The sequence below is a fragment of the Molothrus ater genome, chromosome 10 (genome assembly GCF_012460135.2).
Source record: "Molothrus ater isolate BHLD 08-10-18 breed brown headed cowbird chromosome 10, BPBGC_Mater_1.1, whole genome shotgun sequence".
NCBI lineage: Eukaryota > Metazoa > Chordata > Aves > Passeriformes > Icteridae > Molothrus > Molothrus ater.
The window spans coordinates 22,482,762-22,504,911 of record NC_050487.2 but is presented as its reverse complement, the minus strand read 5'-3'; the positions used below and the strand labels follow the sequence as shown (position 1 = coordinate 22,504,911).

The following is a 22,150-nucleotide window of genomic DNA, read 5'->3' as shown; positions in this document are numbered from 1 at the left end:
AAATGTAAGCTTTTTTCCCCACAGTAACCACTTTGACCTCTTTGACAGTATCATAAACCAGATAAATAAATACACTGCAAAATCCCCAGTTTGATCAGGACATTACAGAGGAAAATTTCTAGTCTGGATTTCTGGATAAAGTAATCTCAGCAGTTCCTGGAGGAAGTGACTGGGGAGTTGCCAGTGTCAAATAGGAGGTAAATATTTCTCTCCCTGAAACAATTCAGCAAAAAGACCTCTGAAAATCTGAACAACCTGAGGACTTTGAGGTAGTTAAGCTCTAATTTTGTAATGTCATGGTTTGACTCTTTCTGTATAAGACAGGTTAAACGAGTAGGACCTTTAAAATGAGAACAAGGAAATGTTTGTTTAATAAGGCCCCAGTAAAGATTTTTTCCCTAATGCAAACTCGCTGAATGGGAGTGCAGAAGTGTTCGAGGTTAGGGATCAGCTGTGGCCATTCAGCCTTGTAATTACAGCTGTGATAAGTGTGTTTTCAAGTCTTGCAGTACTAAGAGTTTTCTTAATCCATTATTTTACTTGGCCTTTCACTGCTTCTCCTAGCACATTGTAACAATTCCTGAAAACTTCTGAATCATGGGAAAACAAGTGTTAGGCTATTAATTTCTGGCTCTATAGAGACATAAACTTGAATCTTGCCTGGGCGAGTGCGTGGCCGTGTCTGACATCACTAATGTTGTGTTTGGGAGCCACAGTAAGCACACAAATATTGCAGCTCTGTGCGGGGAAGACTGGGCTGTTTAAAGTCAAGCTTTTTAATGTAGCATTAGGGGGAAAACGTAGTGAACTTCTGGTCCGTTATTAGCAGCCTTTGTTACTGTGGGCTTTGGGAGCTGGAAAAGAGATGGCTCCTGGTGAAGGCTCTGTTCCTCCAGTGCTCTGTGATTGCTCTTGTTCATGGGAATTGCTGCTGATGTTTTCTTCTGTTGGCTTCCCTGTATTTTCAGGGAAACAAGCACTGATGTCTCAGCTGTTTGCTCTCTAAGTGCAGGAATTGATGGCACTGAAGGTCCCACGGCTTTGGACGCTTGATCCAGTGGAGCTGCTGTCACCTCTGCACGGGCACTTCACTGCCTCAAACAACAAAACTCAGTGTTGTTCTTCCCTTCAGGGTAGTACAATTCTGTGTATTCTGCCATGGATGAATTTGAACAAAGAAGAAATCAACCTAAAAGTAACTTTAGGTGGATGATTTCATGCTCTGAAGGGGGGGCAGCTGTAATTTTAGTGTCTTGTGTGTCCCAGTGATAAACTTTGATGAGACAGAGGTGGCTGTGCCGCGGTCCGCAAGGTGCCCAGCTGATCTCTGTGTGCTGCCTCAAGGCTCAGCAGAGTTGGGGCAGTGAGGGATGAGCTGCTGCCCATTTTCACCTGGGGGTGTGGAATAACTGTCCTGTGGTGACTAACCAAAGAAATGTGTGTCACTTGGGCACTGCTGCTCATCCAGCTGCACCAGTTCTGTGAGGTCTGTGTGAGGCAAGGCATTCTGCCTGCTTGTTGCCTAATGAGTTTGGTGCTGAGGCAGATTGACTGAAAATTAAAGGTTTTTTTTTTTTTTTTTCTGTGACTGTATTGATGGAACTGCTTGGCACAAACGGGGTCTGAATTCCTTGCTTTGAGGTGCAGCTGTCCACCTTGCCTATTTGACAACTTAATTTAGACATAAAAATCGGATAACCCATGTAAAACTTGAAATTTGGGCTCTTTTATACAGGCACAAGGATTCAGGTTAACCTACTTAGTTTGGAAAGCCACGCTAATTAAAAAGATTAACCTCATTTTAAATAAGTGTGTTTGTTACCCACCAATGGAAAATACTGGACACCCATGAATCACAGCTCATCACACAAGAGCTGGGAGTAGTGTCAGAGTCTTTCTAGCACAAGGTAGAATTAATATTAACTTGCCATAAGAAAACATCTGAGACTTGCTGGAAAACAGGCAGTTTGGTTTGGGGAGGGGAGAAAATAAGGTTTCAACTTTCAGTTTTCATTCTGGGTGTTGGAAATTATTCAGTTCCTTTCTTGAAAGTATCGGAGCTTTCAAATTATAAAAATCTGAATGGAAAACAAAACCAAAACAAAACCAGCCAACCAAAATAAAACCTCCAGACATCCTCAGATTCCATTCCTTTCTTTAAGGTATTGAAGCTTTCAAATTAAAAAAATCTGAATGAAAAACAAAACCAAAACAAAACCATCCAACCAAAATAAAACCTCCAGACATCCACCGATTCTATTCCTTCCTTTAAGGTATCGGAGCTTTCAAATGATAAAAATCTGAATGGAAAACAAAACCAAAACAAAACCAGCCAACCAAAACCACCCCAGACATGCTCAGAACAGCACAGCACGCGCGTGTTCCTGGAGCCTCAGGGAGCGTGTGTAGATGTGAGCCAGCAGAGCACAGCACAAGTGCTCTGTTCCTCCAGTGCTTTGCGATTGCTCTTGTTCATGGAAATCCTGCAGCGTTTACAGTCAGGTCTAACGTGATGCAAACTCCTCTGTGTGGGAGAATAAGCAGGATTAAGAGGAATTCAGCTCCCTGCATGTGGTGTTTAAATGGCTCATCGTGGAGCGGGTACTTGGAACAGCGTCAGTTCCCATAAACACAAACCAATGAGGCTTGAGCAGTGAGCACGGAAGAGCTCCAAGGCCAGATTCCACCTTCCAGGCACAGCGTGAGTGCTGGACTCTGAACTGAGCTGTTTTGTCCATGCTGGGCCAAGAGTGATGTTTCAATAGCCACAAGCCTCCAAGGCCAGGATAAATGAAACTATCGGAACAAAAATGGGATTTTATTCCCCCTCAGTAAAATGAGGCTTGTTTTTTTACTCTGATTGAAAAAACTATTTGGTGGCTGTGTATCTTCTGTTGTGGATAAGATGCCTGAACAGCAGGAAGTAGTTTTTCCTCCCTGCCTTTCTGTTTCTAACTTTCCAGTTTATCCCTTAAAGCTGCTGCTGTTCCAGATACTCTCTCTGAACAATTCAGAAACACATGTAGGGCACCAAGCTCACTTCTTGTTTTCATGCCCTGCCAGCTCTCCCAGTTGGAACAGCATGAGGCTGCTCCTGTCCCATTTGTTGGCTTTTGGTTTTTTTTTCCTTGAGTTGGTAAGTTCATGGATGCTTGTGAGGAAAAAAGAAGGAGGAAGAACGTGAATGATGATGTGGAGATAAAAGCTTGAGGATTTTAGTGGCATTTCTGGCCACTGTGCCATACTGGGTGCTTCACTCCTCCTGCCTAGATCTGACTTGTCTGCATTGGTGTCTGGAGTCCTGTCTGTCATGGGCAGATGTCCTGGTTGCCTGCTTTTTTTAGATATTGGCAGAGCTGCTCTCAAGTGCAAGCAATATAAAACCCGAGTTGTGGAGTTGTAGAAACCATGGAGATAAGGGAGACAATTGAGAATATTTGAGAATATTATAGCAAAAATAGCAGCAAAGTAAATAGCAGTGATGCTGAGGCCTGAGAGGCAAGATTTGGAGCTGGCCTTAGGGTGGGAGGAAAGAAGAGTTTAATTTTCTTCTCCATGTGGAATTCCCATGCTTCTTACTCCTTTGGGAAGATCAGTGATCAACATCCTTCAGATCAAAAAGAAATTCTTATGGAATGCTTTGTTGAGGTTTTCCACTGTGAAAAATACAGAGTGAAAAAATCCTGCTACTGGCTGAATTTGGCATCGAGATTATTCTGTAGTTTTTAGGAAAAAAATCTGTAACTTTGTAACAGATGTTATTCTGCTATGTTAGAGCAATATTTGGAGAGGCTTAATGCTGAATTTCCCCTCAGTTACTGATTTTGCTGAAGTGTCCTTGCTCAGTGAGTCCATTTTTCTGGTTCAGAACTGAACCCCCTCTGAGTGACTCTTCTTTCTTTCTCACCCTTTTGTCTCTGGAGCCTTTGTCCTAGACCAGCTTTAGAGCCTTTTTCCATTCTCATTTTGTGCCTCAGCCGTGGCTCTGGCTGGGCACAATTGCCAGGACAGCTCTTTCAGCTTGGTTAGGCCCTGTCTGAGCCCCAGCCATGCCAGGACAGCTCTTTCAGCTGGTTTTAAACCTGGGCTTTGCAAGGCTCTGCCTGGCTCCTGGCTGTGCCAGGACAGCTCTGTCAGCTGGTGCCAGGGCTGCTGCTGGGGCTGAGCTCTGGGCTGGCTTTGCTCTCAGCCCTGGGGCTGTCAGGACTGGCTCCCTGAGGTGTGAGCTGCTCCCAGGAGGGGCTGGAAGCTCAGCAGAGCCTGCTGCAACCCTGAACTTGCCATGGAGAAGGGGAGCATGCAGAAGAGCAGCACTGGAGGAATGGTGCCCGTGCATTATAAACAGGCAGTCCTGGTGATGATGAACTGCTGCTGGTAATTAATCAGGGTGCAGCATCTACTCTGAGGGCTGGGGTTAATCGTTTGGGGTTGTTTTTTTTTTTTTTTTTCAAAAGCAATCTCTGCCTTATTACTGTACTGTAAGAAAGTAATTCTGATCTCAGAATGTTAACAGAAGTGAATAATAACTCTCCTGGCAAGAGGGATGTTACCCAAATGTAAATGGAGCCCAGTGTTGATTGCAAGGCTGCAGCCAATATTATTTTGTAGGAAAACGAGCTGGTTTGTATGTCACACTTGCTTTCAGTTCATGCACTGACAGACTTCTCTGCTGAAATCCTGATGCATTTTAATTAACTTTCTTCATCATCTTGACATAGCTATACCACAGCCAGATCTCTTTTCTTCTGAAGTCCTTGTGAAGGGAGCTGGACATGGTAAGGAAGAATTAACTCCTGCTTTGATCTTTTGAAATGGTGTTTCACACTATGTGCTTTTTCTATTTAGTTACTCTGGGATGATTTAAAGATTGTCATTGTTCATTGTGTTTTGTTAAGGATATTTGAAAACTTTCCTGAGCTGGTTGATGGGCTTTTAAAAGGCATTCAGCAAAATCTCCTCCAGAGATGCACAATTTCTAGGTACTTCTCTTGCAGTGTTCCCTATTCCAGCAATCCTAAGTAGTGAAGGGTTCCTGTTCTGTTTTTGTTTCTCCTTAATTAGTTGTGTCTTTTAGTCCTCCTACTTTGGAAGGTTTAAAATTGGCTGTGAGAGCTTGTATAATGCCAGGCAGAGTACACAGACTAATGTAATATATCTCAAGTGACTTTATGTATAAATAGGGAGCTGCAAGGAAAATGCTTGAAACACTGCATTCCAAGCTCACTTGCTGGAAATGCTTCCACAGGATGTATTATTAATATATTTTGGTGCTGCTGAAGCTGTAATATCACCATGCATTACAGCAATATCTGTGACATAAGTGACAGCTTTCATCACTTATACAACTACGCTCCAGTACATGCAAGGATCTCGCCTTTAGACTCCAACTGCAGTGATTGCATCTGGCAGTTGCATATGGTGAAACTTAGCTACTGCCCTTTTAATTAAATTATAGTGGGAGCTTGATGATCAGCTGAGTTTCACAGGAAAATAACAGAAATGGGACTTAGTGTAAGTAAGGAAATTTGTGGTACGTGCAAGAGCAGGCAAGAAGTTGTTCTTGTGTCTAAAATAACTGATTGCAGTGTTCTATCTCTGCTGCTTCTGATGGAAAGAGGCTATTACAGAATTAGATCTCACCCTTCCTTTCCCAGATAGCCCTAAGGAAATCTGAGGGAGGAAGAGCAATGCTGCTGTCTCATTTGGGGGATCTTCCTGGAGGGTTGCACCCTGAGTGGAGTACTGCATTGGCCTTTTCACTGAAAAGTCATTGCAGAGGTAGAATGTGTCAGAATTGGTCCTGGAGAGCCTCTGAGAGCCACCTTCCCCTTCTGTGTCTGGGCATTGTCCCCCCTTCCAGCAGTCAGGTCAGCATCTTCACCACCAGACCAATGCACCTGAGAGAGACTTCGTGCAGAGAGCTGTGCAGGACTGACAGCCCTCACTGGGACACAAATGGGGGCTGAAACCACCAAAGCCAAACAGGCTGTGCCTAACTGAGGTCATTCTGTGGAACTTGCCAGGTAAGAGCTGTGCAGGACTGACAGCCCTCACTGGGACACAAATGGGTGCTGAAACCACCAAAGCCAAACAGGCTGTGCCTAACTGAGGTCATTCTGTGGAACTTGCCAGGTGAACCCCCTTTTGTTCTGCTGGAAGCAGATCCTGTGTAGTGTTTCAGGCTCAAGCTTGAAGCTCTCCCTATCAGACTGTGTTGGCTTTGTCAGAGGAGCCACAGGCACACTCCCAGTTCTGAACCTTTTAGGATCCCCAAAGTTCCATAATGCTTCAAATCTTCACCTTCACAGAGCTTGTGGGTTTTGTGTTTTCTTATTTATAGCTCTTACTTCGTGGGGCACACTGGAGCTGCCAAAAATAAGGCATTATGCCAAAGTATTTCTAAAAATTTGTTTCTCCTAGACAGAAGAAACAAACAGAGAAATTGCATATGAGGCCTCTCAATTGCAGGCCTTAGAGCAGTAGATTTGGAAACAAGACCACCTTTTTTAATTGTCTAGACATGTATTTAGATGTTGGCTTTAGGCTATTCAAATTTAAGTATTTTGGACATGGCTTCTCAGCATCTCTTTTTATTTTTTAATTAGAGCTGAGGGAATATGCTTGAGGAAGTGCAATTAAGACAACTTTGGCTTGCATAATTGCCTCAGCAGGTTAGTGAGTCAGTGCCAAGCTCCATGAAAGTTTAAAAACATTTGGGATTCAATGGAAAAAAAATGGTCAATATGAAATTTTTCAGTGTAACATTTGCCCTTCAGGTTTTGTCAATGCTCCTGGTGCCATGGGGTCACTTAAAAAAACAGGAATAAAGAATCCTGAACAGCATGACTTGGCTGTGTGTTGGAGAGCAAGGTTTTAGTGTGGTCCAAACACTTCGTATGGAATGACTGTTCCTTGTCTTAGTCACTCTATACTGGAGTTTTAAACACTCCTCTATTTCCTATATCATTATTGTGCTGCTCTCTAATGAAATTAACCTCAGGGTTTCCTGCTCCAGAAGGCAATGACACCATAATTGACAGATGGTGACAAAATCCCTTAACTTTTATTAATAAATGTTTGTGCAGCTTGAGATAGAGATGTCATTGCACTGAGACAAACTGATTCCAACAAGGTTCCACACGTGTCTGTAGAATCTCTGCTTGACAAGGTCAGATGCTCACACAGGCTAAGGGCAAACGTTTTTTAGGGATAAACATTTTTTGCAGCACAGAAAATGTAAGTACATCCCCTAACATGAGGGAGCTGCCTTGCTGGCTGAATGGAACACGTGTCACAGCGAGCAGTGATGTGCCTGCCTGCTGTCCAAGGAATGCAGAATTTCCCAGGCTTGTCACCACTCCCAGGGACTGCACTGCTGATACCCAAAGTACTTTGTAGATCCCTTCCTGTGCTGCTTGCACTGGCCCTGATGGCCAGCTGGTTATCTATTCAGTTGTAGCTTGAAGCATTTAATGCTATTTAGTTAGTTTCCCATTTCCCTGGCTGTATTGTGCAGGTTCTAAGCAGTAACACCTCCTGAACTGTGTGTGTGGTGCTGTGAGGATTGGGATTTGTTTTGCTGCTCTCACCTGCAGGCAGGCTCTGTGTGCAGCCCCAGGTGTGAGCACATCCCAGTGAGCTGGGGGATCCCAGCAGGGTGTTTGATCCCTTGCACTGCTGTCCCCTGCACACCTGCCTGCTGTCCTGGCTCTGGAAAAGAAATTATTTCTCAGGCAGAGCCAGCTCAGATTTGAGCTTTATTTCACAGTTCTTATGCTGGAGGGAGAGAGGGGCTGAGTGCTGGGGAGGAAAAGGGAGATGAACACAGGGAGCAGCTGATGGGAGCATCACATCTCTTCTCTGGGTGTTTGCTGTGGTAAAACCACAATGTTCTGGAGGTGAGAATTCTTTTCCTCCAGTATTGCTGGCTGGAGGTGCAATTTTTGCCCAATCTTCAAATAAAAAACCTGAGAGCTTGTATTGCTGGACAAAGCAGAGGAAAGGCCATTCTTGTGTTGTTCTGCAGTGGATCAGGTGGGTTTGTGAGCAGCTTGAGGTCTGTGGCAGCAGCCACGTTCCCCTGTTGTTGTAGGGCCTGAGGCAAGCCTGAGCTAGCTGGGAGCAAACCGTGGACATGTCTGGGAGCCTCCTCTGCACATCCTTCAGGGTAGCCATGACAACCATCCCTGGTCTGGAGAACAGCTGAGGATCTCACCAGCTGCTCCTGCCTCCCCTGGGCTGGGCTGGGGCTCAGGGGGTTCTTTGTGGAGGGGAAGTTGGCTTCATTGTCTAAGCTCTGTTCATTTTCTGAGCTGTTATTGTTAGTTAGGTGGTGCCTCTCTCTGGTATTTATTGGGAGATGTGATTGCCAACAAGAAATCATTCAGAGTAAAGGTGCCTGCAGCAATTCTCATATTTACCAACTGGCAAAGCAGCAGTGGCTGAATTTCACCAACCTCACATCCTTCCATGACTCACCTGCCACAAGCATGGCACTGTTCTGGTTGGGTTTGGGGAGAAGGAGAATCCCCCAGTTCCTGCCTGCATCCACAGTGGGTTTTTCCCCTGACCCAGCAGGTCTTGTTCCCTGAGCAAATCCATCTGTTACTTTATCAAATTGTTCTGCCAGACTTCTATCTGCTCCTGCAGCTGCTCTTTACAGGAGACAATGTAATCAGTGCTGTTACCACACTTGTTTTCCTCCCAGGGTTTTTTTTTTTAACTCACTGATCAGGAATCAGCAGTTTTTCTCATTTGTACTTCCCACACCTTTGGTGTTTAGCTTGCAGGTAGCCAAGAGTAATCTCGAAGGCAACTAATCTTAGTTGAGTCTCTGTGTGCTGAGGAACCAAGGCAATGTATCACAGCTTTATTTTGTAGGTTTTTAAAGCCATAAATTAGTTTCTTTATAAAACCCTCTGTAAAGGTGTAAAAGAAAAGGAAATTATAACCCATTTTTTTCAACCTGTCTGACAAGTCCAAGGTACTAGAATTCAACCCTTAATTGAATTTTTGGCACCTTCCTACGCCGAGTCCAGGTCTCGCTGTTTCAAAATCCGTGGTACCTCATGTCTGTGAACTCAGTTGGAGTTTGTTGATAGGATATCTCAAAATATCTCAGCTTCCAGAGAGCTCCTGCCCCTTCTGCATTTTACTGGAACCGAATAGTTCAGAGTTTGTGGGTGTGAGGGGGCGAATTTGTTCTGCTTCCTCTTAGTCATCCCAGCCTTATGCTGGGGAAAGGCAAGAGCTGCAGAAGCAGTCCTGTATTTATCAGATGAATGTTTTTCTTCAGCCATCACAAGGATGGGTGTCCCTTGTGCCCGTGCACAGGAGCACATCTGGGCTGGCCCCAGGGCAGGCGAGCAGCAGCCCTGAGCTGGCTGTGGCCACCTGGGGAAATGTGCTGGGCTGAGTTGTGGGGCTGCTGATACCTTTCCAGCTGTTTTCTGAAATGCTGAATTAAAAAGTTTCCTGGGAATTGAACCAGGTGGACTTCAGTGCCAACACCTGCTGAAGGATGGATATCTGGAATTTTGTTTTAGTGTTCCATCACTGTTTTTTTTTTCCCCTGAGAACAGTTGCAAGCCAGAACAAAACTGATATGCTCTGACAAACCTCTGTAGCAAGTGAGGATTTGTGATACACAACTGTTGTTCGAGAAGAGGCTGTGGGAAGGAGAATTTGTTTGCACTGATTCCTTGATTGCCTGGTAGGAGAGAGGTGTTCATGCATCAATTGCTGAAATCAAACAAAATTCAGAATCTGTCTGACATGCCCTCAAATGAGCAATTCATACCTTTGGCCTTAATAACTGTATGGCTGAGGAGTGAAAGCATTTTTAACAGCTTTTTTTAATTCTTATATTTAGTCAGTGAAGGCAAAATGTACACAGCAACATGTGAAACTGATGATTGTTGATTTATAAACATTGTTCAGTGGGGACATTGACTCCTTTCCCACTGCTGCAGGATTATTTAACCAGATTGCATTGATGCAGATCAGCAGTGACAGACTGTACTGGGGATGTCTGAGGAAGACAGAAAAGACTGAGTAAAATTTTGATGATACTCCCAGGGACTGTTTAAGTTTCTGGATGTGCATTACATAATGTTCAGCTTCATTTCCTTCAACTTGAAGTGTGTTTGTGAGTAGGGCCCAGGCAGTCCAGAGATGCTCTCAGTGCTGCTGCAGTGACAATCCAGGGTGCCTTGGGCTCTGACTGGACAGGGATGCTGAGAAGATGCTGCTCCAGAATCAGTGCCAGCTCCTGGTGGGACCCAGCCCTCCTGTGCCTGAGGAAGCCCAGACCCCCAAAGTAACGCAGCCTGCAGTGAGGCAGGATCAGAGGAGCAGGAACTGCTCTGGCTGGAATGGTAATTAAGAGCTGGATTCCCAGCTGTCAGTGGAGCAGTGTGAGCATGAGCCAGAAGTGTGAGAGGAATTGAACCGAGGAATTCACCACAGACATCTCCCATTAGATGGATGAGAGGAGACCATTTTCACTCTGGGAAAAGGATTGATTGATCTGTGGTGTTTTACAGCCTCCTCCCCACTGACCAGCACCCACAGATCTTTGGTTTGCTTTAAAGCACCTTCCCTTGCATTGGACTCATTCATTTATGCTTGTATTTTCACTTTGGAGAGCATTGCCAGCAAAGGAGCTGATAAATTCTCTGCCTGTATCCATGTGTTCATTCCTGCCCCACTATCTTCCTTTCCCCTTGGTGTCTGTATGGGGAACTTCACTGTGAGCTTCATTAGAAAGCATCTCTAGACTAAAATGATGTGGAAGGGCAGGAGGGGAAATCAAAATTGTTTGGGTTTAATTCATTCCTACTGGGAACTTCTGTTCTGCACAGTTCAGCCTCTTGTGTTGCCACCAGTGGGATTTGGCTTGTAGTTGAAAACAAACTTTGGAACTTTGTCTTGTTAAGAGCATTTCAGTATAAATTTTATTTCTCTTCATCTATGTACTTACTCTATTTTCTGTCCAACTAAATAATGAAAAATAATACAACATAATTATTTCACATGAGGAGCTTTTGGTGAGTGATCAGAAAGAAATATGATTTTGATTTGTATATAATGTTGGGGTTCCAGCATTGTCTAATAGCAAATATTTTATTAGCTTTCAGACAGTCTGACCTGCATGTTAAACACTTAATTAAGATGTATAAATTTCTTCGCTCCTTCCCCTGTGCAATTATTTAAGCCTGTCTGGAAGTGGTACATAGGACAGAGATCAGTGATGGAGTGCTGAGCAGCTGCCTCTGCAACTGCAAGGCTGGGGAACTTCCCTTTCTGAAAATTGCAGATTATTTCACATCTGTTTGAACCACGTCAGGTCTCCAAGAGAGCTCAAGCTGCTCTTGATGCAGGAGTGGAAAGCTTCAGCTCTCTGTGTAATTGCATCCACACTGAGCTGCACAACTTGTTTGTATAGATTAGCGTGGGAGAGCTCCCAAATTTGGGCTCATCCTCAACAAAAGCAAGATGAGCTCCTGCTTATCTATTTCCTGAGCACCATTTTTGGTGCCACTACAGACCTGTGTGATGGAGCTTTGTTAAGCTTTTCTTGCCTTGTGCAGCTTTTAGGATAAGAGAATAATACCTGGGCTCAGTCTATCACGGGGATGTGCTGGCTCAAGCCTTATGTAACACTGGCAGAGGCATGCTCCAGGGCTTTATTTAAATAAAGAAATCTACAATGCCCACCATCACAGAGAAATCCAGTTATTTTCTATACAGAAACCTTGATATCCTTAAGTCAATAATTTATAAATGGATAGGTTAAGAAAAATCTACTGGTATTAAGCAGTTTTGTTGGGGAAGTTTGTGGTGTGTTGATAATGTTTGGGGTTATAAATAGTGTCTCAGTGTTGCTGAAATAAATAATGATGGTCAGACTGGTGTTTTGCACTGGGCAGCAGTGCTGGGTAGTTCTGTCAGTGCACTGGGACATGCAGGCAGAAGGATTAAAGCTGGTGCTTTAGAATTCTATGACTTTTCTGTGCTGTTCCTAAATAGAATATGAGCCTTCAGTGGACATTTTTGCTATTTTACTAAGAATCAGAGGAAGCTTCATCAAGTAATCCACAGAAGTGAAGTGATGCCACCATAGATAATTTATTGGGAATTTAAGAAGGATAACATTTCTTACATACGTGGAAGGATGAGAGGCAGGGGAGAGGCAAGGCTCTCCTTTTCCCCTGAACCATGTGGGATTGCTGCACTGGTTCATCTCTTCAATTTTCTCAGTTCAGCACTGAACAAAGGGCTGATAGAGGCTGGGGGACAGGAGGAATCTTAACTAGTGCTGGCACCAGTGGCTGCCAAGGCACGTGTGTGTGCCCTGTTGTTCTTTGTATTTTCTCAGCTATAAAATGCCAGTAATAACACTTAAATTATGGATCATTCAGCGCCGTGTGAGTGAATTAGATAATGCTACATAGGCCTTTGAAGATGAAATGCAGAATATAAATGTTGTATAAAGCTCCCTTTGTGCCATGTCTATAAAACCTGGTAATGCAGCCCCAGCATTGCTAGGAAGCATAAGGAGAGGCACTTGGGCTGCCTGCATGCAAATCGATTGTGTGGAGCAGCAGCGTTCACACAAATCTGGGCTGTGCTGCCGAGCCCTGCAGCCTGGCACAACAACTTGTAAACACTTGTGGGTAAAGCTCTGAGCCTTGTCCTGTCCAAGCCCTGCTTCAGGAGGACTTGCTCTGCTGTGCCTTGGAGGCAGAGGGAAGGAGTTGAAGCAGGAACTCTGCTGGTTGCTGTTTCTCAGCCATGCCAAGGTAGCACAGAGTTTAAAGGAAAATAAAAAAGGAAGGATGAAGTTACACATTCCCTGCTCCAGGAGCTGGGATTCTACTATCAGTGGCTGTGTGAGCTAAACTGGGCTAGAGTGAGAACTGTTGCTTACCCCAGAGCATTTCAGCAGAGCTTGGGGGATGGATTAGTCAGAAGCATCACCCTTTTTTAAATTTAGTTTCCTTCCTTGTTCCCTCTGGTGGATCTTTCTCACTGTACAGTACCTTTATCCTCTGAGTGGGGGTTGATTCCCAGCCAGCAGAGCTACCCAACTTCTCGCTGTTATTTACTAACAAAAGGGGGTTTATTTGGTAACTAAGGCATGATTGATTTTCCTTTTTTTCTTTCAAAGAATTTTTGGCTGCTTGCCACATGTTTTGCAAGGGAGCAGCATCACGGAACAGTAACTTGTCTTGTCACGGGTGTCTGGGAGCTCTCTCAGAGTGCTTGAAACTCTTTTACCTGTTGGGGGCTTCAAGTGACTTAGATAAATAAGGTCCATCTTACTAGAAGGTCAAATGAAAGAAATAGCTGATTTCTGGGGTTTTTTTGTGGAAAAGTGCAGAAACACAGCCAGTTCCAGGTCAGTGCTGCTAAACAGCCACAGTTCCACAGGGAAGGAGGGAAGGGGTTGCTGTCTTCGGGGTCTTTTCTGTAGAAGCTGTGAGTGTTTTGTTGGTCTGGGGCTGGAAGATTTCACAAACATACCATTACACAAGGGAGGAGGTTATTTTTGTGTGAAAATACATCATCACTTCTCTTCTAATAGTGTCTCCTCCAACTAACTGCACTGTGCATTGAACTCTAGGGATTTTCTTCCCCCACAGATTTAACATTAAAAGTTGATTACTCTTCTTTCTCTCAAGTTGAATTTTATATTATCCAACAACCTTATCTTTGTCTCAAATTCATCTTTCAGACCTTAAAATCTCAAGTCATGTATTTCCTTGGACTGCTGTCCCTGCTTGCTTTGCAAAGCGAAGCCTTCAAGACCAATTTTCCTGATGAAACCATCGCTGAGCTGTCTGTGAACATTTACAACCAGCTGAGAGCCAGCAGGGAGGATGAGAACATCCTGTTCTCCCCTCTGAGCATTGCCATAGCCATGGGCATGGTGGAGCTGGGAGCCCACGGCACCACCCTGAAGGAAATCCGACATTCCATGGGCTTTGACAGCTTGAAAAACGGTGAGGCCTTTGCATCATTTATTACTTTTTGTCTTAGAGAAGCAGGAGCCAGGGTGGGAGCAGCCTGCTGATGTCTGTGGGTTATAAATCACTGGGTTTCTTGGTGGGCAGGCTCAAACTTTGGCGTTCTGCATGAGCTGAGGGATGCTGACATGTCAGAACCCAGGACATCCCTCTGGCTGCCCTGGAGGACTTGAGACCCTGGCAGGGGCCTCAGAGACCTTGGCACGGAGTCACAAACACCTGTGCCTTTGATTTTAACCCATGGAAACAATTCCCAGCTTTGTGTGAGGAGTTACAAGCCACAAGGGTTTGAATAGAATGATGGTTAACTTGTCACAGGGTGAAAACGTAGAATTTTGGAGATTTAGAATGGGGGTTCAGGAGGAAAGATGGAGGACAAGGAGAAGAAGAAGAAAGACAGGACATGCCCAGATTCCTCTGTCTTACCAGAATTTCTGGTAAGATTTAGAAATGGAACCTGTAAGAAGAATTTTTTAAATTGCTTTTTTGGTGTAGAAAGAATTTCCATTGATAGCTTTGCTTCTGGTGGGACTCAAATGTCTCATTAATTAGAGTAATTATAGCTAGTAGAAAAAACAGGCTCTAAGTAATATGATCTTGGAGATTATTCCTTCAGATCTGAAGGTGTGTGTAGGTTTAGAAACAAGTTTGTTTAAAAAAATGGCTTTCCTTCTCATAAAACATTTTGGTGAATTTTCAGCAGAAAAGCCATGGAATAATTTTCCTTTCTGAACCACTGAAGGTGTTTTTTTCCTTCCCCAGGTGAAGAGTTTGCCTTCCTGAAGGAACTTTCTGACATGGCAACTGCTGATGAAAGTCACTACGTGCTGGACATTGCCAACTCCCTCTACGTGCAGAATGGGTTCCATGTCAGTGACAAATTCCTGCAGCTGGTGAAAAAATACTTCAAAGCTGAAGTAGAGAATGTAGATTTCAGCCAAAGTGCAGCTGTTGCTACTCAGATCAATAAATGGGTGGAGAATCACACAAATAGTAAGTGCATGTGATCCTTTTGTGCACTTCCTGCCAGAAGTGTTTCTGCTTCCAAACTTGTGCAGTGGTGTTGGGTTGGTTCTTTTTGGCTTTCATCTGTTCTGTCTGAGACTGAAGTTTCTCCTCCCAGGAGAAAAATTCTAGTATTTCTATTTTTTCCTGTGTAGGAATGATCTGTCATAAGTAATATTAGTCATTGTTCATCATGTGGCATCTATTTGAATATTTGTTCTCTGGTCTTACCATCTGTAACATTTATTGAATGAGACTGTTTTAATGGCAGGCATTTTAATAGTATTTTAATTTTTTTTTTTACAAAAGTATTATTGCTAATGGCAGAAAAGTTGTCTGCAGAGGGGTTGTTGGCTTGTGCTTTGCATGTGTGGAGAATCACTCCTCCTCTGAGGAGCTCATACTCACAAGGTACTGAGAAACAGAATAGTGGGGAATAAAAAGCTAATTTTGAACCACAAAATCAGAGTGTGTAGTGTAATATTTTGCAGTGTGAGGAAACGAGATAGCATGTTGAGAGGGTAGTTGATTTTAGGAACGCTGTCAACAGTTTCACAACACAAATTTGCAGCAGGGGAGTTAAGCACAAAATTACTGTTGTAAATATGCACATGGAGAGCTGCAGGAGGCTGCTTGGCTTGGCAGCTCCCAGAGAGGTGGCATTTCCTGGAGCCATGCACAGTCCCCATATCTGGGAGTCTCCTGGTGGAGGGATCAAAGCTTGTTCTCATTCTGGTTCCCCTGGCCCACTCTGAAGGTTGAGATTTTGGGAGTAATCCAGGGAGGTCTGGCTCTGCCACAGTTGTACCGCTGGGAATTTGAAGGGATTGGAATCACCTGGAGGAATTAACACATCCCCATGAAGTCTGAGCACTTAAGAATCCATAATTCCTTTTGGAAAAGCACAGCTCCAGAGTGGAAAAGCACCTTCTGCGATGCTTTTATTCCCTTTTGAGAATGGTCTGGTTTGTTCCAAGCAGCCATTCTGTTCCTAACAAACTGCCCTTTCTCTCAGGCTGCAGAAATAGCTGGGTGGAAGTGATGCAGCAGATTGCAGAGGGTTTCCATGGTTGTGGTGTCTGGCTGAGGGAAAAAGGGAAAGCAGGGCCCACCAGGGCAGCTTGGGGGGCTCTTGGTGTCAGGTTGGGGTGGTTCCAGTCCCTCATCTGTCCCCTTCTCTCTGCTTTCCCCCTTGGGAAAGGAGCACAGCACAGGCAGGTTTCAGTTCCAGCCTGTTCAGCATCCTGGGAGGCTTGGAGCAGAAAACAGAGCCATCAAAGGTTCCTCTGGGCAGGAAAATTCTTATCATTTCATTAATGTATGAACAGGATGTGGCTGAAAAAAACATAAAGAAATATGAGTACCAGATAGAAGTCTGGAAATGTTTCCCTTTTGTCTTTTTCCAACTCCAAGTGAGTGTTGGTCACACCTCCCTCCTTCGAACATTCGAGATAAAATGAATTACAAACAGCAACCCGGAAGAAATCCAGCCCTGTGATACACAAATTTCACACCAGTTAGTCAGGATCATATGCTCCAGAAAGCAGAATTAATTTGTTTTTTAAACCATGGATTAAGGAGTAATAATCAGATGGAGGAATGTGTTTATTTTAACACTTTGCATTGCGATGTCAGCTAAAAATAGAAGTGAGCAAGAAGGCAATCTGAAGGAGGCTGTAATTCCTGAAGAACAGTGACAAATCTGGTCAGTGCACCCAGTTTACCAAACTGGGAACGATTTGGGTGAAATGCAAGGCATTTGAGATGAGCTACAGCAGGTACCAGACTGCATTCTGATGTAAATGACTTATTCAGGAGTAGGAGCAAAGCAGCTGCCATGCTCAGCTGCTGTACCTCCCATGAATAGAGCAGATGCTAGATGGTTTTCCTCTTTTGCTTTTCAAGAGCTAATGCCACTGGAACAAATGCTGGGAATTTATGTGGATTTTTGCTGCTTAGTCCTGGCTTTGAATTCAACAGAAGATGGCTGAAGCTCCTACAGAGCTGGCCCAGGTGAAGCTGCAATGGGTGCAGCTTTAAATCAAGCCCCTTTAAATCAAGCACCCATTTAAGTGCTTCTTTGGATTGGAACCAAAGTTTGTACAGGTTCTGCCCTTAAGGTGGAAGTGCTGCACAGTTTCATAGCAGCAGGGTAAACATTCCAAATGTGACCCTCTCTCCACGTGGCTTCCTTGTGGGGTGTATTTAGTAGTGATCAAGAAACAGTTGCCTAACACGTCCTTGATGGAAGGGTTTCCACACCTACACTGTGATTTAGGTTTACAAAACACTGGCACTTTAATTGGAGATTTAATGAAACATCTGAATTGGAAATTACATGTTAACACTGCTTTTTATTTTCCTGCATTTTTCAAGCTGCCTTAAGTTTGGATTTAATGCTCATTTTGACATGCAGACTGACAGCTGGGTTTCTTTTTAGGTATGATCAAAGATTTTGTGTCTTCAAGAGACTTTGGTGCTCTAACTCATTTGGCTCTCATCAATGCAATCTACTTTAAAGGCAACTGGAAGTCACAGTTCAGGCCTGAAAATACCAGAACTTTTTCTTTCACTAAAGATGATGAAAGTGAAGTGCAAATTCCAATGATGTACCAACAGGGAGAGTTCTACTATGGTGAGTAAGACCTTTAGCAATTTAGAGCTACTAAATCTTCACTTAATGGGTTTGTTGCAGTAATATCCACTTGTATTGTTGTCTCTTCTTCCACCTAGAATTTTTAATGTGCTGTTTGCCCAAAGAAGGGACTCAGAGGTTGTTTTTTTCCCTAATGTGTGTATTATAGCTGGTAGCAACATTTATAATTACTTGCTTGGTGCCACAGGATGGATTTCAGAATATTTATCCATTGGATTGAAGTTCTTTGCAATTCTTGAGCTAATCCTGCTTATCACAAAAATATTTTTCTTGTGCTGTGCTAAACATTCAAATGAGTAATGTTTGTTCTTTACTGTTGGACTGGTATAATAGAGGTTCTTTGAACAGCAGAACTAATGATCATTTTTAGTTGGAGCTTGAGCTCCAAGAGGGTTCTAAAATGTCTGGCAGCATTTTGCTGAATCTCATCACTGAAAAATCCTCTCTCCTGAATAACATCTCTGCCCATTTCCCTGAAAGTCTCAGCAGCGTTAAATTTTAGGCTCTTCTCTGCCTAACCACTGAAAGTTATGTCCCAGAGCTGTGATTATCTACAAACTGTGTGATAGCTTGAGCTTGTATTCTTTAAGAAATCAAATGTAAGCCTCAAATTCTGTGATGAAGAAACCAATTTTATATAAAATTTTATATAGCCTAAAGAGGGTCATTTTTAGTTCCAGTATCTAGTAAATACACTACAGACAAAAGCAAATAGCTCTAACAGGGTTTCTGTTGTTTTCCTCCTCTAGGAGAGTTCAGCGACGGCTCCAACGAAGCAGGAGGGATCTACCAGGTCCTGGAAATCCCCTATGAGGGGGATGAGATCAGCATGATGATTGTCCTCTCCAGGCAGGAGGTTCCCCTGGCCACCCTGGAGCCACTGGTCAAGGCCTCCTTGATTAATGAGTGGGCTAACTCTGTGAAGAAGCAGAAAGTGGAAGTGTACTTGCCCAGGTGAGAGCGTGCTCCCGTGTCCTGGAAGGGGGAATTGCATCCCCACTGATGGAGGAGCAGAGTAGGGAACACCTGAGCTGTCCTGCTCGAGCTGGAGTGATGCAGCAGCCACAGGAGGGTGGCTTTGGCAGCAGGGCCTGGGGATGCAGTGCAGGGGGAGGTTATTTCAGCTTTCCTCTCTCTCTGGAGAGCTCTCCAGAAGCAAAGTTCCCTCATCCACCCAGAATGATGCTCAGAGTAGTGCAGAGCTCATTATGGATAAGCTCCATTTAGACAGGAGCCACAGAAATATTGGAAGTCTGAACTACCAAATGTTTCATTTAGGTGCTAATTAGGTTTCCATGTGCTGCTATTTTCAGAAGTTCTAGTGGTGTGTGTCTGTGTTGACACCAATGGTTGAGTGTTGAGGGGTAATTCCAGTCAGTTTTGGGTTGGTTTTTTCCCAGCTGTAAGAAGTGCTAGTTTTTTTCCTTAGAGCAGCAAAGAATAACAAGACATCAATACCAGAAGAGCTGAAATTTGTGTCAGTCCATTTGCAGCCACAGGCTGTGTGCTCAGGGCAGATTTGCCCACATACAGCATTTGGAGCTTTCCTGGAATCCTGCTTCTTCCACCTTCAGATATTTCTCATTCCTGTGCTCTGCCTGGCTTGGTAGCAGAGTTGTTTACTACCAAATGTCACTAATAATGTACAGCTGGCTCACACTGTCCTTTAAGTGATTCATGATGATTTCATGGAAGTGTTTATGTAACAATAGAGCCCATCTCTGAAAGGAATCACTTCCACTTCTTCTGTTTTTGTGGCACTGAGCAGTGGGTACGTGGCTGCAGAAAAAATAAACTCAAGTGAATCCTTAAATCATTCAAACAGTTCTTTGAGTTCAGGTGACTTGGAGATGTGAGCTTGTTCCATTTCACAGGTTCAGGCTCCCTGCAGCCCATCAGCTCCCTTTCCAAAGCAGAGACCACTGTCCAGGAGCTGAGCTCAATAAACAAGGCCAGCCAGGATAATTTAGGGTGAGGTGGACTGGTGCTGTCAGCATGCCCTGATCCCAAATTGAGATGGAATCCACTCCCCTGTAAAGCTTAAAGGCAGAGTGCTGAGGGTCCAGCAGCATTCTGGGGCTGGTTTTCAGTCCTCTTAGTGAGAGTTTCTCTCTGATTTTAAGCCCCAGTTCCTTTGAAGAAGCAGCAGGAGCAGCCAAGAGCTGCATTGCAGGTTTTATACACACTGAACCTGCTGCTCTCTGTTCCTGGGATTTGTTTCTTGTTTGTTTTCTCTGGGAGCTTCAGGTCCCAGAGGCCTCAGAAAGTCCACTAAGACACATGGGAGGGGATTTTTCTCTTAGGCTGCTTTTGCTGCAGGCCTGGGCAAACTGGGTGTGAAGGAGAAGAGAAATCTGAGGATTCCTCCATCCTTAAGCTTTCCTTCTCTGCCTGGGACAGCAGCCTGTGCAGCAAGTGCTGAAGTTGGGCATCTTCTCTCCTAGAATTTCCACAGCAGATTATGGAGATCCTCCATTGATTATGGAGAAAATCTGTAAAAACCAGTTTCCATATTGAAGTATTTTTGGTATCTAAACACATGAATGACATTGAAAACAGAATTAATTGTGGTTATGACTTGGATTCAGTTTATATTGGTGATTTGGGGTTCTGTTTGCAGAGACTCCAGGGTTCTCTGTGGCCAGGTTCTCACGTGGGGATTTGAGGCCTGGGGTTTGTGTGATCATAAAATGTCCTTATTTATTCTGCCTTCAGGCTGCTTGGTTCTTATCCAAGAACCCCAAAGAATGGGATAAACACCTGCAAATTCAGGCTGTACAGAGGCAAACACATGCTAATCACCTTCAGTGCTTTCAGCTTACAAAAGATAACTATCCTGAGCCTGGAATTGTGTAGGAATTCTGCAGTCTCCTGACAAAAAATCCAGAAATTAATTGCATGCTCCCAAGGTGTTGGATTCCATTAGGGATTCAGAGGTGATCTACAGGATTTTGTCAATGCTCTAAATAAACACTTCATAAATATTTGATGCTGTGACTCAGAAAGGCATGTTATGAAATGTGGCCTCAAGGCTCTGTCCACTGAGAAATTGAAAGCAGCACTGGAATAAAATTAAATTTTTATATCTTGAGAGATGCTATCCAATTATAAAGTGAACATTTCTTAAACTTATACATTTGTAATGGGTCTGAATGACTTGCCAAAGCAGAGTCAATCACAACTTTGCAATTTCTGTCTGCATTATCTGTGTGCAAATGAAATTGTGTATTATTCCTCTTAATGGCAAAGGAGAGATTTGTACAGAATGGTTAAATTATACTTCCTCATTTTCATTTCCAAATCATTGTTTCCAGCTTAACCCAGACTAAAATGATCAACATTTTAATCCACTTTTTGCATAGGAGTGAAACAGACCATGAATCTAATTTACAAAGCTGTTTCTCCAACATAAATTACTTGAAGAGCATGGGAGGAACTGGTACCTAATAGTGGTGCTACAGTTTGCAGATCCCTTCTTCAGCATTGTTCCAGTGTGCCCAGATCTCTGTAACAACCTTCTTGCTTTTTTTGTGCATTTAAAATAGCTTTAAAATCTTTAGATGGTGCCAAAATGATAAGTGGTGTTAGCTGAAGGTTGTTTTCTTTAAAAGAAAAAGCAGCAAGCACTAAAATCACTCCTCAAAACTCAATATAAATCCAAACCAAAATGAAGAAAAAAAAAAATCCTTGAGCTTTCTGGTTTTACTTTTTAACCTGCTGTCTCAAGTCCCCTTTTGATGAGGAATGGGCCAGTGCTGGTTGTCCTTGAGACACAACCACAGAAGAGGCACAAAACTCCCCTGGAACACAATCCCACCCAATTCCTGCCCGTTGAGCCCTGGAAGGAAGGATCCTCCCAGAGGAAAACCCACAACCTGCTTGGCTTCCCCTGCCCAGAGCAGCTGCATGGTTGTTGGTTTTGGGGTTGCTTTTTTTGCCTGGTTTTGCTTTTAGTGGGGGTTTTTTGCTCTCTCACTTGTTTGTTTTCAGAGTATTAAATCCTGGAGGCTGCTCCTAGCACCTGGGGACAAGCTGGCTGAAATTCCAGCCAGGATGCTGGAACTGATAGCAGCTGGCACTGGAGCCTGGGTGCCAGCAGTGCCTCAGTCCCCAGGGCCTGTTCTCCAAATGATGCCTCAGGTTTGAGCTTTTCTATGTTTCAGGTTCTGTGCTGCTTTAGTGTGTGGGTCTGAGCTTCATATTATGGGATGGTGAGCTCTGTGCACAGAGCAGGGAGACAAAACAATTCCTGCTCCAGCTGGGCACCAAGGACAAATGATCCAAATCTCAGCCCAAGAGCACAAACCCCGTGGGCTGGAGAGAGAAAAACAAGCAGGGTGGGAGTGCAGGGGCTAAAGCTGGAATGGGACAATGAACTGCAAGATGCAAATGGAGCAGAACTGATCCAAGGCAGAGACCCCGGGAACGCTCGTGCATTTTGGGGCCATTTTGGTTCATC

The 22,150-nt window shown here is 43.9% G+C and overlaps 1 protein-coding gene across 1 annotated transcript in view; it reads left to right on the top strand.

The window, feature by feature from the left end:
* Positions 1–22,150, top strand: part of SERPINI1 (serpin family I member 1) — a 45,272-nt gene that overhangs the window by 10,554 nt on the left and 12,568 nt on the right. The window contains exons 2-5 of the mRNA XM_036389190.2: positions 13,739–14,006; positions 14,793–15,023; positions 17,476–17,670; positions 18,441–18,645. Of these exons, the coding sequence (XP_036245083.1) occupies positions 13,757–14,006; positions 14,793–15,023; positions 17,476–17,670; positions 18,441–18,645 (881 nt within the window). The 5' untranslated portion in view covers positions 13,739–13,756. The remainder of the gene's footprint in view (positions 1–13,738; positions 14,007–14,792; positions 15,024–17,475; positions 17,671–18,440; positions 18,646–22,150) is intronic.